Source organism: Salvelinus namaycush, chromosome 1, assembly GCF_016432855.1.
Source record: "Salvelinus namaycush isolate Seneca chromosome 1, SaNama_1.0, whole genome shotgun sequence".
NCBI classification, from domain to species: domain Eukaryota; kingdom Metazoa; phylum Chordata; class Actinopteri; order Salmoniformes; family Salmonidae; genus Salvelinus; species Salvelinus namaycush.
The window spans coordinates 81596785-81616271 of NC_052307.1; the positions used below are offsets into that span (position 1 = coordinate 81596785).

At 44.8% G+C, this 19487-nt stretch overlaps 1 protein-coding gene across 1 annotated transcript in view; it reads left to right on the forward strand.

The window, feature by feature from the left end:
* LOC120053258 (A disintegrin and metalloproteinase with thrombospondin motifs 7) overlaps positions 1 to 19487 on the forward strand; it is a 162836-nt gene that overhangs the window by 93931 nt on the left and 49418 nt on the right. The window contains exons 15-16 of the mRNA XM_039000403.1: positions 577 to 821; positions 11418 to 11565. Of these exons, the coding sequence (XP_038856331.1) occupies positions 577 to 821; positions 11418 to 11565 (393 nt within the window). The remainder of the gene's footprint in view (positions 1 to 576; positions 822 to 11417; positions 11566 to 19487) is intronic.

Consider the following 19487-nt stretch of genomic DNA (forward strand, 5'->3'; position numbering starts at 1 on the left):
CAATAGGTGGTCAAGGTTCTGTATGTCGTTACATGGCACATTTTACCCTTTGGTGTGTACTTTACTGTATTTATACTTGAGATACCACCTTTTCAACAGTGAAAGTATTAAAAAAAAGAATCACTGGAGAACATCTACTGATATAGGATCAGCTCTCCTCACCCCAATCCATACCTTAACCATTATGAGAGAAACAACCAGACTGACCCTGGAACAGATTTTTAAAGTGATAGACAGTGTACTGTACACTGGGTATTTTTGTCAGCGTCCTGTAGCTTGGTTTGAGCTGTCAGTTTGAATGTGAACTAGGTCATGTACTGCATCTCAAGTTTCTGTCTCATAATCAACCAAATGTTTGGTGGTACAGTATTATATTTCCATAGACTTCAAAGCACAAGTATGACATCAGTCACTTTTTGTGGAGGTATTAAGAGGGTATCAAGCTGGGTGGATTACAAGACAATAAACTAGGTCAAATTGAAAAGGAGAAAAGTAAAGTTTCAGTAGAAGTGTACTGAGGGTAGTAGAGTTGGAAGTTGAACAGCCCCTCTTGACTGGACCCTGTCTGTCTCCCAGGGTATGTGGACATTGGGCTGATTCCAGAGGGGGCTCGGGACATTCGTATCGAGGAGGTGGCTGAGGCTGGGAATTTCTTGGCTCTCCGGAGTGACGACCCCGGAAAGTACTTCCTGAACGGCGGTTGGACTATCCAATGGAATGGGGAATACAAAGCAGCGGGGACAGTGTTCACCTATGAGAGGACAGGCCAACTGGAGAACTTGACCTCCCCTGGACCAACCCTAGAGCCAGTGTGGATACAGGTAGGATCACATACTCGTGCACCACACACACACACACACACACAGCATCTGCCAAATACTCCGAACTGTCGTTTAACAAGCATTGCATGGTTTGTTTATCTAAAATACCTTCCACTTGAGAGATGTTATCCAGGAAAAACAACACGTAAACAGACAAAATGTTCACTTACACACATTTATTTTGTTTTCTTCAACTTTAATCAACCCGGGACATCTCTTTTCAATTAAACTCTATTTTGCATGATCGGCTCTATGGTTCTAGTTTCATGGAGATCTAAGATGATGTTCGCTTTTGATTATAAGTAATTATTCCCAAACATGGTTTGGTTGTTCAGGCAGTGTAGGTGTTTACACTGAGCTACAGTAATTAAATAAATGTCTCTTATTTCAAAGACTTTAACCCTGCTGTGTCAACCTGTGCAAAACTAAGGGTACAGTTTCCAAGAATTGTTTGTTGTTGACCTTGAGAGAATCCACTTTGAATCTGTACAATTCTGATCCAGCGGGAATTCCTTTGTGTTATGGCTACAAAAGAGAAGGTTTTTTTGGTCGAAGCCATTTCGTTTCGAACGGTGGTGCCGTATTCTGTCCTCCCTGTCATTACAAATTCCCCTCATGTACAGTAAATGAATCCACAGCTACACCCGTACAATGGCATCACAACAACTGAGCAACAATCTCAATGCCTGTTTTTAGACTTTAAAGTAGCTGACTGCCCAGTGAAAATCTCACTTTTAACTCCTATCTGTTAACTCATATCTACATAATGTCGTCCTGTACTCTTATTTCTGGCAGAAGCATAAATTGGAGAAAAAAGCACTTTAAAAAAACATCTCAAACAGACGGTTTCAAAAACGCTGGCTATTTCCTCATAGAACACGTTGTCATCTCCCTTAGGAGGATGAGCTAGCCAATCAGCGGCCTAGAGGAGAATGAGCTCGCCAATCAGCAACCATGAGGAGGATGAGCTAGACAATCAGTTTTCTACCGGTATACGCCCACACCAGGCCAGGTGGTGGAAGCAGTACCAGGGGGCAGATAAAGGGCTTTGTCCCACTGTGGGGATCTGAAGCCCCCCTAGCCTGGTAGGGGTGGTAGGGGGGCAGCTTTTGTCTGTCTGTTGGACCACAGACAGTGGACAGAGAGATGAGTACTGGCACTGATGTCATGTTGACCTCTTCTCTCATTGGCACTGCTGGAGTCTACTAATAGCCTCTCTCTCTCGCTCTCGCTCTCGCTCTCTGTCTCTGTCTCTCTCTCTGTCTCTGTCTCTCTCTCTCGCTCTCGCTCTCGCTCTCTCTCATGAGTTGATGCTTAACTTCCTGTCCCTCCCTCACACCAAATGAGTGTTTGTGGTGGTTTCTCACTGATGTTTCAATGTGTTTGTTATAAACTCTAATGAGACCACCTGTGTGAGGTAAGTGCACCATGTGTGATGACTTGTAGTTGTTATGTTCTGCAGTAAGTGGAAACCTATAATCAACAAGTGAGAAATTATTGATCATGTGTACATAACTGTATGACGGTTACACGCAGCGCAGCACTGAAACAACTTAACAATCTACAATGTTATTTCTGAACATTTAGCGATAGAATTCCCTTGCATCTCTATCTCTCTGTGAGGACACAATGGAAACAGATGATTTCTGTCACAAGCCTGTCACAAGGCTCCATGACTCTCAGCCAACATGCTTTTGTTTTGAGACATGTGCCACTCAAATTCAATGTTCCTATCTCCGTCTCCAGAGGAAACGTTTTGGAATGCCTTTCAGAGACAAATACCTTTCAAAACAAATATTTGCACCTTGTCCAAGTAAAACCCTGTGGAGAGAACAGCTGTTGAGCCGACTCCCCAGATCCCAGCTTTACCTTTCCATTCGTGTCAACTGTGTCTGCTCACACTCTTTACCCGTCTTGCACAAAGCTCATTCATCCCCTCAGTGTGTCAGCCTGTCCAAACACAGGATCAGGGAAGTGGCAGCGCGGTTGTTAAGTCCTCTCAAATGGACACTACAGTTCATTGTAACAAGCTTCCAGTGACACACAGAAAAGTCAATGATTTGAGGGAAGGGCGAAGGTGTCAAAAAGAGTGCTCAAAGGGCAAACACGTAACCATGGTGTTTGGAATTGGACATTGTTTGCTGAGTGTTGATAGATATTGGAGATGAGTAGCGTTCCCTAAGGAGCTGGATTCCATAGCGTTCTTCAGGTGTTTGTCTCCAGGGCCTCATGTTGGAGGTGGTGATGGAGGGTCTGGCGTGGATGGGCTTTGTATGTCCCATTTGACCACTTTACCCCATGTGTCTCACTTGAAGTGGCACTCAGACTGTCATGTTTCAGATATCACTAGGGAGGTAAGGTGTCTGGTAGATTGGACACATTTACCATGGGGTTTGGGGGCAACTGGAAAAATATTTTTATAAACCTTGGCAACACGTTGTACAGAGAAAACACATTTGCATTTCACTTAGACAAGGATGTTCATTAAATATTGAGTGATAATCACAGCCAAGTGTAAACAGACTCTTTAAAATCGGATAATATTACACTCCACTTTCTGCCAGTCTTGCTTGTCTGAGCTTGATTCATTTACTTTGCTCCTCTGTTTCTGCTGACAACCCTTTAACTAGATGTGGATCTACTTTCTGTACTAGCATAAGATGGAAGACAAATTAATTAGCTTCACAAATGTAGTCCATACGCCAAGTACCCACAAAAATAATATCCATGACCTTTTGATGGTGAAAGACAATGTACTGGATTGAAAATGTGGCTGTGATTTATATTCGAATACATGCAACTTATCACAATTATTCATGACTAATTGAGTATTCCTTTTGGCTTGTTGATAGCATATGCCTTAGTAACTGCTTACGGAATAATTTGTTATATCAGTGGGCTTTATTCAGAATTGTCAGTGTATCAGTTAGTCCCATGAAAACCCGCTTTGATGTCAGTTTTGGGGAAAAGCGAAAGAAGATTTATATTGTTCAATCAAATATTGCTTGCTTGTTTCCCAGTTTGCCTGAAGTGAGCTTCAATCCTCTCACTAGAGCTGATGTTAATAACAATGATTTGAATCAGCACCAATACATTGACAGTAAAAACAAAGATGAATTGTGTGGAGCCAGAACGTTTTGTTCTGTGCTGTCACTGTGAATGACAAATGACAGTTCTTTGGGAAAATCATTTGTCATAGGCAAGCGCATATCTTGACAGCCACTGTCTCAAATTCTGTTTAGTCTGCGTCATGTAATTATTTATCCCACGTAGAAGAGATATCACGGCCAGTGTTTCACTTCTAACTCTGTATAAAATTGTCAAACTCACTGTGACATGACTTGATAGTCAGGCGTAACACTTTGTGCTTTGACTTTGTCATGTTTGCCCCATTCCAATATGATTTGTGAAGTCCACTTAGTTATTTCACCGTGATCCAATAACAGATTTCACAACCTAAACTAAAACCTAGACTCTGGAGATCTACATGTAGAGAGTTACAGCATACAGAGTGCTGCAGAGTTACCATGGTAACATCATTCATACACTGCAACATAATGCTGTGGGCTATTCTTTTTAATGCTGCGGTTGTCAATGCTTTCAGTAGATTTGAATGATCCAATCAGACACAAGGCATCTGTGAAAGTGGAGGCCAGAATTTTCGGTTTCATCTGGCCTGAAAACAAATGTGCTTGTTCCAGCTACTAACACGACAGTGACAGTGAAATTAGCAAAGATCTTGTTGTTCTTTTTCCACAAAAATAGCAACTTCTTGTACTCATTCTCTATTGTATTTCACATTGTACTCGAATGTCTTCCCAGAGAGCCCAATGTTCAACATTGTGTAATTGATCACCTATTTGTAATGTTAAACAAAGGCTTATTAGATTAGTTGCAAGGAGCACTTCTCTATGGCAGGGGTCTCCAACAGGTCAATGGTAAGCTACCAGTAGCTCGCAGCCCACCTATGAGTAGCTTGCCGAACAATTCTGAAAGTACATGCAATTTTCACATCCAGCTACTGTACTGTTACAGGTTTTGGTTTTTCCATTTATATTTAGCACTTAGGGTGCCCTGATTGGGGTCACCTCGTTAGTAAGTATGTGTTACACCTGTGCTGGTTTGTCCATCTTGTTAGTCGGAAGGTGTTTTACCGGTGCTAGCCCAGGTGATATTTAAGAGTGGCCGGCCCAGCGCTCCAGTGGAGCTTGAGAGATGTGGTTAACCTAGTGGGCGTCCATGGTGGGTGTCTTTTAGTCTGAGGCAAACCTAGTGGGCATTCATGGTGGGTGTCTTTTAGTCTGAGGTTAACCTAGTGGGCGTCCATGGTGGGTGTCTTTTAGAACCGTTTACTAGTGGCGTTGCCAACTTTCAGTGGTCACCCACGTGGGTGCCTTTCAGAACCCCTTACTAGCAGTGGTGTAAAGTACTTAAGTAAAAATACTTGAAAGTACTACTTAAGTAGTTTTTTTTGGAGTATCTGTATATTTTTGACATCTTTTACTTTTACTTCACTACATTCCTTAAGAAAATGATGTACCTTTTTACTCCATACATTTTCCCTGACCCCCAAAAGTATTTGTTACATTTTGAATGCATAGCAGGACAGGAAAATGGTTAAATTCACACACTCAAGAGAACATCCCTGGTCATCCCTACTGCCTCTTATCTGGCAGACTCACTAAACACAAATGCTTCATTTGTAAATAATGTCTGAGTATTGAAATGTGCCCCTAGCTATCCGTAAATTAAAAAAAAAAAGACAATTGTGCCGTCTGGTTTGCTTTATATAAGGAATTTTAAATGATTTATACTTGTACGTTTACTTTTGATACTTAAGTACATTTTAGCAATTATATTTACTTTTAATACTTAAGTATGTTTAAAACCAAATACTTTTAGACTTTTACTCAAGTAGTATTTTACTGGGTGACTTTCACTTTTACTTGAGTAACTTTCTATTAAGGTATCTTTACTTTTACTCAAGTATGACAATTGGGTGTTTTTTCCACCAATGCTTACTAGTGGCTTTGCCAACTTTCAGTGGGCACCCACATGGTTGTCTTTTTGTATTATTGACTATTCAATCACTATTCTGAATGGCAGTTTCACCTTTATTTCACCATTATTTCACCTTTATTTAACCAGGTAGGCCAGTTGAGAACAAGTTCTCATTTACAACTGCAACCTGGCCAAGATAAAGCAAAGCATTGCGGCACAAACAACAACACAGAGTTACACATGGAATAAACAAACGTACAGTCAATAACACAATAGAAAAGTATATATACACTGTGTGCAAATGAGGTGAGATTAGTGAAGTAAGGCAATAAATAGGCCGTAGTGACGAAGTAATTACAATTTAGCAATTAAACACTGGAGTGATAGATGCAGAAGATGAATGTGCAAGTAGAGAAACTGGGGTGCAAAGGAGAAGAAAAAAAGAACAATATGGGGATGAGGTAGTTGGATGGGCTATTTACAGATGAGCTATGTACAGGTGCAATAATCTGTAAGGTGCTCTGACAGCTGGTGCTTAAAGTTAGTGAGGGAGATGTGAGTCTCCAGCTTCAGTGATTTTTGCAATTCGTTCCAGTCATTGGCAGCAAAGAACTGGAAGGAAAGGTGGCCAAAGGAGGAATTGGATTTGGGGATGACCAGTGAGATATACCTGCCGGAGCGCGTGCTACAGGTGGGTGCTGCTATGGTGACCAGTGAGCTGAGATAAAGCGGGGCTTTACCTAGCAATGACTTATAGATGACCTGGAGCCAGTGGGTTTGGCGACTGATATAAAGCGAGGGCCAGCCAACGAGAGCGTACAGGTCGCAGTGGTGGGTAGTATATGGGGCTTTAGTGACAAAACGGATGGCACTGATAGACTGCATCCAATTTGCTGAGTAGAGTGTTGGAGGCTATTTTGTAAATGACATCGCCGAAGTCGAGGATCGGTTGGATAGTTAGTTTTACTAGGGTATGTTTGGCAGCATGAGTGAAGGATGCTTTGTTGCGAAATAGGAAGCCGATACTAGATTTCATTTTGGATTGGCGATGCTTAATGTGAGTCTGGAAGGAGAGTTTACAATCTAACCAGACACCTAGGTATTTGTAGTTGTCCACATATTCTAGGTCAGAACCATCCAGAGTAGTGATGCTGGACTTTCGGGCAGGTGCGGGCAGCAATCGGTTGAAGAGCATGCATTTAGTTTTACTTGCATTTAAGAGCAGTTGGAGGCCACGGAAGGAGAGTTGTATGGCATTGAAGCTCGTCAGGTTAGTTAACACAGTGTCCAAAGAAGGGCCAGAAGTATACAGAATGGTGTCGTCTGCGTAGAGGTGGATCAGAGAATCACCAGCAGCAAGAGCGACATCATTGATGTATACAGAGAAAAGAGTCGGCCCAAGAATTGAACCCTGTTGCACCCCCATAGAGACTGCCTGAGGTCTGGACAACAGGCCCTCCGATTTGACATACTGAACTCTGAGAAGTAGTTGGTGAACCAGGCAAGGCAGTAATTTGAGAAACCAAGGCTGTTGAGTCTGCCGATAAGAATGTGGTGATTGACAGAGTCAAAAGCCTTAAAACCCCTTACTAGTGGCTTTGCCAACTTTTAGTGGGCACAAACATGGGTGTCTTTCAGAACCTAAATTCTATCCGCATATTGATTGCAGCACCCGCGCGGGAAATACACTAAACCATTGCTACTCTGACTTCTGCGATGCATACAAGGCCCTCCCCCGCCCTCCCTTCGGCAAATCCGACCACGACTCCATCTTGCTTCTACCGTCCTATAGGCGGGATGTACCCTTGACTAGAACCATTCAACACTGGTCTGACCAATCGGAATCCACGCTCCAAGATTGTTTTGATCACGCGGACTGGGAAATGTTCCAGGCAGCCTCAGAGAATAACATTGATATATACGCTGACTCGGTGAGTGAGTTTATAAGGAAGTGAATTGGAGATGTTGTACCCACTGTAACTATCCAAACCTACCCTAACCAAAAACCATGGATGGATGGTGGCTTTCGCGCAAAACTGAAAGCGGTTACTGCATTTAACCATGGAAAGAGGACTGGGAATATGGCCGAATATAAACAGTGTAGTTATTCAGCTCGCTGGTCACCATAGCAGCACCCACCTGTAGCACGCGCTCCAGCAGGTATATCACTCTGGTCACCCCCAAACCCAATTCTTCCTTTGGCCGCCTCTCCTTCCAGTTCTCTGCTGCCAATGACTGGAACAAACTACAAAAATCTCTGAAACTGGAAACACTTATCTCCCTCACTAGCTTTAAGCACCAGCTGTCAGAGCAGCTCACAGATTACTGCACCTGTACATAGCCCATCTATAATTTAGCCCAAACAACTACCTCTTTCCCTACTGTATTTATTTATTTATTTTGCTCCTTTGCACCCCATTATTTCTATTTCTACTTTGCACATTCTTCTACTGCAAATCTACCATTCCAGTGTTTTACTTGCTATATTGTATTTACTTCGCCACCATGGCCTTTTTTTGCCTTTACCTCCCTTATCTCACCTCATTTGCTCACATTGTATATAGACTTATTTTTCTACTGTATTATTGACTGTATGTTTGTTTTACTCCATGTGTAACTCTGTTGTTGTATCTGTCGAACTGCTTTGCTTAATCTTGGCCAGGTCGCAATTGTAAATGAGAACTTGTTCTCAACTTGCCTACCTGGTTAAATAAAGGTGAAAAAAAAAAAAAAAATCCCTCCACAAGGCAATCAAACAAGCGAAATGTCGGTATAGGGACAAAGTGAAGTCGCAAATCAATGGCTCAGACACGAGACGTAAGTGGCAGGGTCTACAGGTAATTACGGACATCAAAAGGAAAACCAGCCACATCACGTACACCGACGTATTGCTTCCAGACAAACTAAACACCTTCTTTGCCTGCTTTGAGAATAATACAATGCCACCGACGCGGCCCGCTAACGAGGACTGCGGCCCCCCCTCTCCTTCTCCGTGGCCGACGTGAGTAAGACGTTTTGTTTTTTTACCCCTTTTTCTCCCCAATTTCGTGGTATCCAATTGGTAGTTACAGTATTGTCTCATCGCTGCAGCTCCTGTACGGACTCGGGAGAGGCGAAGGTCGAGAGCCTCGTGTCCTCCGAAACACAACCCAACCAAGCCAAACTGCTTCTTGACACAATTCCCACTTAACCCGGAAGCCAGCTGCACCAATGTGTCAGAGGAAACACCTTACACCTGGCGACCGTGTCAGCACATGCTGCGTCCGGCCCGCCACAAGAGTCGCTAGTGCGCGATGGGACAAGGACATCCCTGCTGACCAAACCCTCCCCTAACCCGGGAAGATGCTGGGCCAATTGTGCGCAGCCCCATGGGTCTGCCGGTCGCAGCTGGCTGCGACAGAGCCTTGACTTGAACCTAGAATCTCTAGGGCCACAGCCTTAGACCAGTGCGCCACTCGGGAGGCCCCATCCCTTTAGATCTGTGTGTATTAGGTAGTTGTTGGGGAATTGTTAGATTACTTGTTAGATCTTACTGCACTGTCGGAACTAGAAGCACAAGCAGTTCACTACACTCGCATTAACATCTGCTAACCATGTGTATGTGACCAATAGCATTTGATTTGAACTTCCTTTGAACCCCTTTTGGTTTTATTTTGGTTGTCAAAGTGATTTTCTTTGTTAGTTCCCTTTGTTGTGAGTGACATTTGAAGTTTGTCTTGTAGGACGGTCACATTGCTATCTAATCAACGCAGCATTGACATTCTCCCATCCCTGCTTTGGTCTATCACTCAGTGTGTAGCCAGTTGATGTGGTAACCATCTTGTGGGTTGACAGAAATACTTTCCCAAAAACCTTCTCAATTAAATGTTAACTGCAAAGTAGGCTTACCTGGCAGAAGTACACTACATTACCAAAAGTATGTGGACACCTTCTCGTCGAAAATCTCATTCCAAAATCATGGGCATTAATATGGAGTTGGTCCCCCCCTTTGCTGCTATAACAACCTCCACTCTTCTGGGAAGGCTTTCCACTAGATGCTGGGACTTGCTTCCATGCCACAAGCATTAGTGAGGTCAGGCACTGATGTTTGGAGATTAGGCCTGGCTCGCAGTCTGCGTTTCAATTCAACCCAAAGGTGTCCGATGGGGTTGAGGTCAGGGCTCTGTGCAGGCCGGTCAAGTTCTTCCACACCGATCTTGACAAACCATTTCTGTATGGAGCTCGCTTTGTGCACTGGGGCATTGTCATGCTGAAACAGGAAAGGGCCTTCCCCAAACTGTTGCCACAAAGTTGGAAGCACAGAATCTTCTAGAACGTCATTGTATGCTGTAGCATTACGATTTCCCTTCACTGGAACTAAGGGGCCCGAACCATGAACTCAGAACATCCAATTTCGTTGTTTCTCTATGAATCAAAGTAATTTTAAGAGTGAAAAACCAGGACATTTTTAACTGAACATAATTTGGGAAACTATAAAACATAATTGGGGGGGGGGTGCAGATTTTATAGGGCCCCCGTTAGTTGTTTATTAACCATTATTTTCACAGGTATATTGACAGAAAACACAGTGCACTACTTTCTCCTAGTGAAGTGTTGCAAAGGGAGAGAAAAGATGAATGTTCCTGCTTGAAAGCTAGAAAGAATGTGTAGCATGAGACATGTTTCATTTTAAGTAGCTCTCATGCTAGAAGAGGTTGGAGAGCCCTGCTCTATGAAGTATGCAACATGAGTTATTGCTTACTGCCTGTGCAAGATTAGGATAAAGGCAGCGTATCACTGGGTATCACAGCCAACAGACTCTCTGCCCTGGCAGTCTCCCTGTGCTGTCCCAAGCTGACCTGTTCTAACTTTACATCCTGTCTGTTTGGATAGCTGAGATCAGCTCTGGGCCTCCCAATGATGCTTGGTCCAGAAATTAAAGTGTAAATTGGTATGTGATTGTGCTGTTGGCTGGAATAGGTGTGTTGACTCGCTGAGAGCTCCAGCACGCGGGTGAGCTGGCCGTCTGATTGGCTGGCTGGGAGGAGATACCATCCATGCCCCCCTCCTGTGGGATCATCCACCACCCAATCCAATCTCCTAAACACATATTAGCCACACACACCTCAAACCACTAACATGAGCACATTCCACACACTCCCCAAAAGACATGCCCCCCCATACCACTGCACAGCATGACACATACACATAGTACACACACACACAGTACACACCAAACAACAAACCCTTCAACATCACTTCAAGAAATATGTGATCCGAAGCAGCAATGGCTTGTTGACTGTTTGACCTTTTGGTTTGTGTGTTTTATGCTTTTGTCTGTCTCGTCTGTCTCATGCTGTCTCGTCTGTCTCATGCTGTCTCGTCTGTCTCATGCTGTCTCGTCTGTCTCATGCTGTCTCGTCTGTCTCATGCTGTCTCGTCTGTCTCATGCTGTCTCGTCTGTCTCATGCTGTCTGTCTCATGCTGTCTGTCTCATGCTGTCTGTCTCGTCTCTCATGGTATCTGTCTCGTCCTGTCTGTTTCATGCTGTCTCATGCTGTCTGTTTTCATGCTGTCTCATCTGTCTCATTCTGATTTATCCTATGTGTTCTACAGTTACTCTTCCAGGAGACCAACCCAGGGGTGCGCTATGAGTACACCATCCATAGAGAGACTCCTCTGGACTCAGACAATGACATCCCTATCCCCGGTTTCTTCTGGAAGTATGGCTCATGGACTGAGTGCAGTGCCACCTGCGGGACAGGTAAGACACCAGTAATGGTGGTTGGCTACAATGGATGTTTACCCAGAGATGTAGTTCATTATATCCTACTTGTCTACTATTTACAACACATCCAGGTTATCATGCATGAGTGGCTTCGCTTAGTCTCTTATGGGTCATGTGACAATGTACTACTTCACTAGATAATTACAACCTGGACAACGGCTTTGAGCTTTGAACTCCACTGCTGTCCCTTTCTATTTTTAAAGACCCAGGTGTGAATCTAACTTTGGTCTTGATTTATTTATAAAGTATATTGGAGGTTAATTGTTGTTTATTACTCTTTTAGTTTGAGTCACAACCAACAACAGTAAAAGGGTGTTGTGGTGAAACTACATTTGTGAAATTGGTGGCTCACTCACTCAGATTCAAAATGGAGTGAAGGATGCCAACAGCATGGAATCCCTCAGTGGAGGATAGTGAAGGATGCCAAGAGTATGGAATCCCTGGGTGGAGGGTAGTGAAGGATGCCAACGGCATGGAATCCCTGAGTGGAGGGTAGTGAAGGATGCCAACAGCATGGAATCCCTGAGTGAAGGGTAGTGAAGGATGCCAACAGCATGGAATCCCTGAGTGGAGGGTAGTGAAGGATGCCAACAGCATGGAATCCCTGAGTGAAGGGTAGTGAAGGATGCCAACAGTATGGAATCCCTGAGTGAAGGGTAGTGAAGGATGCCAACAGCATGGAATCCCTGAGTGAAGGGTAGTGAAGGATGCCAACAGTATGGAATCCCTGAGTGGAGGGTAGTGAAGGATGCCAACAGCATGGAATCCCTGAGTGGAGGGTAGTGAAGGATGCCAACAGCATGGAATCCCTGAGTGAAGGGTAGTGAAGGATGCCAACAGCATGGAATCCCTGAGTGGAGGGTAGTGAAGGATGCCAAGAGTATGGAATCCCTGAGTGGAGGGTAGTGAAGGATGCCAACAGCATGGAATCCCTGAGTGGAGGGTAGTGAAGGATGCCAACAGCATGGAATCCCTGAGTGGAGGGTAGTGAAGGATGCCAAGAGTATGGAATCCCTGAGTGGAGGGTAGTGAAGGATGCCAACAGCATGGAATCCCTGAGTGGAGGGTAGTGAAGGATGCCAACAGCATGGAATCCCTGAGTGGAGGGTAGTGAAGGATGCCAACAGCATGGAATCCCTGAGTGAAGGGTAGTGAAGGATGCCAACAGTATGGAATCCCTGAGTGAAGGGTAGTGAAGGATGCCAACAGCATGGAATCCCTGAGTGAAGGGTAGTGAAGGATGCCAACAGCATGGAATCCCTGAGTGAAGGGTAGTGAAGGATGCCAACAGTATGGAATCCCTGAGTGGAGGGTAGTGAAGGATGCCAACAGCATGGAATCCCTGAGTGGAGGCTAGTGAAGGATGCCAACAGCATGGAATCCCTGAGTGAAGGGTAGTGAAGGATGCCAACAGCATGGAATCCCTGAGTGGAGGGTAGTGAAGGATGCCAAGAGTATGGAATCCCTGAGTGGAGGGTAGTGAAGGATGCCAACAGCATGGAATCCCTGAGTGGAGGGTAGTGAAGGATGCCAACAGCATGGAATCCCTGAGTGGAGGGTAGTGAAGGATGCCAAGAGTATGGAATCCCTGAGTGGAGGGTAGTGAAGGATGCCAACAGCATGGAATCCCTGAGTGGAGGGTAGTGAAGGATGCCAACAGCATGGAATCCCTGAGTGGAGGGTAGTGAAGGATGCCAAGAGTATGGAATCCCTGAGTGGAGGATAGTGAAGGATGCCAAGAGTATGGAATCCCTGGGTGGAGGGTAGTGAAGGATGCCAAGAGTATGGAATCCCTGAGTGGAGGGTAGTGAAGGATGCCAATGGCATGGAATCCCTGAGTGGAGGGTAGTGAAGGATGCCAAGAGTATGGAATCCCTGGGTGGAGGGTAGTGAAGGATGCCAATGGCATGGAATCCCTGAGTGGAGGGTAGTGAAGGATGCCAACGGCATGGAATCCCTGAGTGGAGGGTAGTGAAGGATGCCAATGGCATGGAATCCCTGAGTGGAGGGTAGTGAAGGATGCCAATGGCATGGAATCCCTGAGTGGAGGGTAGTGAAGGATGCCAACGGCATGGAATCCCTGAGTGGATGGTAGTGAAGGATGCCAACGGCATGGAATCCCTCAGTGGAGGATAGTGAAGGATGCCAACAGCATGGAATCCCTGAGTGGAGGGTAGTGAAGGATGCCAATGGCATGGAATCCCTGAGTGGAGGGTAGTGAAGGATGCCAACGGCATGGAATCCCTGAGTGGAGGGTAGTGAAGGATGCCAACGGCATGGAATCCCTCAGTGGAGGATAGTGAAGGATGCCAACAGCATGGAATCCCTGAGTGGAGGCTAGTGAAGGATGCCAACGGCATGGAATCCCTGAGTGGAGGGTAGTGAAGGATGCCAACGGCATGGAATCCCTGAGTGGAGGATAGTGAAGGATGCCAACAGCATGGACTCCCTGAGTGAAGGATAGTGAAGGATGCCAACAGCATGGAATCCCTGAGTGGAGGCTAGTGAAGGATGCCAACAGCATGGAATCCCTGAGTGAAGGGTAGTGAAGGATGCCAACGGCATGGAATCCCTGAGTGGAGGATAGTGAAGGATGCCAACAGCATGGAATCCCTGAGTGGAGGCTAGTGAAGGATGCCAACAGCATGGAATCCCTGAGTGGAGGCTAGTGAAGGATGCCAACAAGGTGGAATCCCTGAGTGGAGGCTAGTGAAGGATGCCAACAAGGTGGAATACCTGAGTGGAGGCTAGTGAAGGATGCCAACAAGGTGGATCCCTGAGTGGAGGCTAGTGAAGGATGCCAACAAGGTGGAATCCCTGAGTGGAGGGTAGTGAAGGATGCCAACAAGGTGGAATCCCTGAGTGGAGGCTAGTGAAGGATGCCAACGGCATGGAATCCCTGAGTGGAGGATAGTGAAGGATGCCAACAAGGTGGATCCCTGAGTGGAGGATAGTGAAGGATGCCAACAAGGTGGATCCCTGAGTGGAGGGTAGTGAAGGATGCCAACAGCGTGAATCCCTGAGTGGAGGATAGTGAAGGATGCCAACAAGGTGGAATCCCTGAGTGGAGGATAGTGAAGGATGCCAACAGCATGGAATCCCTGAGTGGAGGATAGTGAAGGATGCCAACAAGGTGGAATCCCTGAGTGGAGGATAGTGAAGGATGCCAACAAGGTGGAATCCCTGAGTGGAGGCTAGTGAAGGATGCCAACAAGGTGGAATCCCTGAGTGGAGGGTAGTGAAGGATGCCAACAGCGTGAATCCCTGAGTGGAGGATAGTGAAGGATGCCAACAAGGTGGAATCCCTGAGTGGAGGATAGTGAAGGATGCCAACAAGGTGGAATCCCTGAGTGGAGGATAGTGAAGGATGCCAACAAGGTGGAATCCCTGAGTGGAGGGTAGTGAAGGATGCCAACAAGGTGGAATCCCTGAGTGGAGGATAGTGAAGGATGCCAACAAGGTGGAATCCCTGAGTGGAGGATAGTGAAGGATGCCAACAAGGTGGAATCCCTGAGTGGAGGGTAGTGAAGGATGCCAACAGCGTGGAATCCCTGAGTGGAGGCTAGTGAAGGATGCCAACGGCATGGAATCCCTGAGTGAAGGATAGTGAAGGATGCCAACAAGGTGGAATCCCTGAGTGGAGGCTAGTGAAGGATGCCAACAAGGTGGATCCCTGAGTGGAGGCTAGTGAAGGATGCCAACAAGGTGGAATCCCTGAGTGGAGGCTAGTGAAGGATGCCAACAGCATGGAATCCCTGAGTGGAGGCTAGTGAAGGATGCCAACAAGGTGGAATCCCTGAGTGGAGGATAGTGAAAGATGCCAACAAGGTGGAATCCCTGAGTGGAGGCTAGTGAAGGATGCCAACAAGGTGGAATCCCTGAGTGGAGGGTAGTGAAGGATGCCAACAGCGTGAATCCCTGAGTGGAGGATAGTGAAGGATGCCAACAAGGTGGAATCCCTGAGTGGAGGATAGTGAAGGATGCCAACAAGGTGGAATCCCTGAGTGGAGGATAGTGAAGGATGCCAACAAGGTGGAATCCCTGAGTGGAGGGTAGTGAAGGATGCCAACAAGGTGGAATCCCTGAGTGGAGGATAGTGAAGGATGCCAACAAGGTGGAATCCCTGAGTGGAGGATAGTGAAGGATGCCAACAAGGTGGAATCCCTGAGTGGAGGATAGTGAAGGATGCCAACAAGGTGGAATCCCTGAGTGGAGGGTAGTGAAGGATGCCAACAGCGTGGAATCCCTGAGTGGAGGCTAGTGAAGGATGCCAACGGCATGGAATCCCTGAGTGAAGGATAGTGAAGGATGCCAACAAGGTGGAATCCCTGAGTGGAGGCTAGTGAAGGATGCCAACAAGGTGGATCCCTGAGTGGAGGCTAGTGAAGGATGCCAACAAGGTGGAATCCCTGAGTGGAGGGTAGTGAAGGATGCCAACAAGGTGGAATCCCTGAGTGGAGGCTAGTGAAGGATGCCAACGGCATGGAATCCCTGAGTGGAGGATAGTGAAGGATGCCAACAAGGTGGAATCCCTGAGTGGAGGATAGTGAAGGATGCCAACAGCATGGAATCCCTGAGTGGAGGGTATTTCTAATACAAGGCCTTGTTGAATTTCGTGCCTGATTATCGTTGAGCATGATTCACTCATCACCCTCTGAAGTAAACATTGAACCCACATGAACCCCTCAAAGATGCAACATAGTCATACTCAGAGGAAAATATTTCCAGCTAATTATTCTTATTTGAGAGTAATTCAACACTGCCTTCCTTAATGGTAAGTTTGAAGTTTAAAAGGATAATTTTGAACGTGTATAAGAGAGCTTTCACCAGGTATTTGAGAATTCCCTACATTGCTTACTGTAGCAGTGAATTTCCACAGGCTATGAGAAAAACGTCTTTCTACCTCAAAGAAGTCATTTCGATCCACACAGTAACAACGAGCTTCAATCACTTGACAGAACGTGAAAATCACTGCCACTCTTTTCTATGTTATTCTACTGTATGCATTGAACCATCCAGTCATCTTGTTCCATCTACTTTTACAGGAAATACTTTGACAGTTTCTTACGTTTAACTAGTCCCTGTGGAACGCATATTTAAAACTCTAAATTGTATAGAATTTTTTGCATATGCAATGATCGACAGGAAAATCCCTCATTTTTTAAAAGTTTTCTGAATAATATTACCTGCGTTTTCTTACTTAAACTGGCTTAAGGGTCATGGAGTGATGCAGTTACACATAATTCCATAGTGCAAGGAAAATTGGGTGGAAATGCTTGTCCAGATTGCATTTTATATCATGTCAAAGTTTTCAAAAAGTCTTTGATCTTTTTCTGTGATGTGCTCCTGTATACCTCTATGCATATTTCTCTTGGGTCTCTAACCTTTTTCAGTTGAACAAGAAAGCAACCACATGATAATCGATTACAAATGGTTTGGATGAGTAAAGAATCTTATTGTATAGACTATTCTTACGCTAATGCTTTTCTATTCAGTAGTTATAAAGTGTCTTCTGGCTCGCAAATCCTGCTGGCCAGAATCAATTATTAATCAGGACAGAATTAATTATTAACTTGTCATTAAAGTCAACCAAAAGGTACTTGAATGTGCTCTCTCACCGAAAGTCTGCAAAGGATGAAACCTTTTTAATTAAGTTGCCCTCATCTGGAATATGATTTTCAAGGATCAAAGGCTGTGTAGTAATTCAGTAATTACATTGACTGTACTGCCTTAAAAAAGACCCTTTCAAATGGAGTGGAAAACTGATTTGCTGCAAGGATTCTATGACTTATGAGAAGTAACCTCTGCATCGCTTATCCCTTCACACTCCTGGGAATTGGCCTGTATGGATAGGGCTACATTGAAATGTTTCTTACAGAAGAAATATGGAATGCATAACCATGGTAGCAATGAAAAGGGAACAGTTTGGCGTTTACGGGAACATTATTTGACTAAAGGTGAGGACACAACAGTTCACCTAACACAAAACTGAATTCAAACCTTACACTGTTGATTTGATGTGCATTTTAAATTAACTGTACTTTTCGCCACAATTGTTCAAAACGAATCTGAAAATGCTCTGGATACATTAAGTAACATAAGAATATTCTTGGAGAATTTGGGGAAGGTGCAACATAAGACAAAACAATGACAGGAGTTTGAGTGAGAAGTCTAACTGGCGTCTCCAAGTGGCCACAAACCTCTCCAAAGTGTGCACAGTTCCTAAGTCATTTCAACACACTTTTATGACTCAGTCTTCAACTATGAGGTGCTTTTTGAGCTCTCCTAGCTGTGTCAATGAGGAATTAGAACATGCACTCTTTGGAACACAGCCTAGCATCCCAGCATCCCCGCCTTCACACAATTGCTGTTGTTGTCGAAGCGATCCAAACACCATCCATTATAAATCACGATCTGGGTCAGGTGGACATAATTTGAAAGCTTCTATTGCCAACATGACTAGCTAAATGATAAAATATGATCTTACAGTATTAGGCTTTCACAAGGTAATTCAGAGAAGCAGATGGTCGTTTTGGTGCACATAGAATGGAGTCATGAGTGCATTCAGATGCGTGGTCCGTGGAACATTTTCTTTACAATACAACAAACACAGGCTCATTCTGTTCAGGGCAACCCAGGGTATAATGCCATATCATCTTGTAACTGTACATCAAACATAGTGATCATAAATGTTGACACTACATATCATAAAACGAATGTAATATATATATATATAAAGGGCACATTTGGAGTCAGAGGTGTTTGGCTTGCTTGTATTTCATTATGATTCTCAACTTTGAAAATACATTGAGTCATCTTAATTTAGAGCATTTCCCTTACTCAGACAACAACGACAAACAAAGAAACAGAACTGTGAAGCGGAGAGCCTGAGCTCTGACGTCATGTATAGCATGTTACTATACAGCCACTGAGTTCTAATTTCGGTGTCCAAATCTGCCATTTTCAAACCGTGTAAAGGGTTTTGGCGTGACATGTAGAAACGCAGTCTGACTTTCAGATTGGATACGTATTGAGTTCATTAGAATGAGGGGTAAATGGTTTGCAACCAAGTCCCAAATGGTTTTAGCCAAACGACAGAGCACTCAAGGGGAACTAAAGCAAAAGGCAATGTTGTGGGCTGATACTTCTTCGGTTACCCAAGAGTGCCTCTAGGACTAAGGCCATCTGTCTGCATCCTGGCTGGCTGACTCACTGAAATAGGTTTTGGGAGAAGTTTCCCAAATGTTCTCTTCCTTTCTTTCTGCCACCTATCTGACAGCGGTGTCCTGACAGCGGTGTCCTGACAGCGGTGTCCTGACAGCGGTGTCCTGACAGCGGTGTCCTGACAGCGGTGTCCTGACAGCGGTGTCCTGACAGCGGTGTTCTGAAGTTAGGAGGGCATTGCAATGGAGAGAGTCGCAGCTTAATCGCCAGGAGAGCAGAGGGCGATGACCAGACTCCACAAACATCCACAGCTTTTGACTGCAGCATAAATACTGTTCTGGCCGAACTGGTTATTTAATTATGTCACTGAATATTGACTATTCTATCACTATTCTGAATGGCAGTGAAGGCTATGATTTAGGAAGTGGATATTCAGCCGGCAGATCCAAAGGTTAACGCTGCAATATGTAACTTTTTGGGCGACCGGATAAAATTGACATAGAAATAGGAGTTATAGATCTGTCATTCTCATTGGAGGCAAGTCTGAGAAGCTGTAGGACTGTTCTTTATGTGCTATTTCTATGCTTCTCGTTTTGTTTCTTTTTTGCGTCTTTTACTTTCGGTTTTGTACATCAGCTTCGAACAGCTGAAAATACAATATTTTTGGTTATGTAAAATATATTTCACAACGGCTTAGATGGTACAATGATTCTCTACACTATACTTGCTTGTTT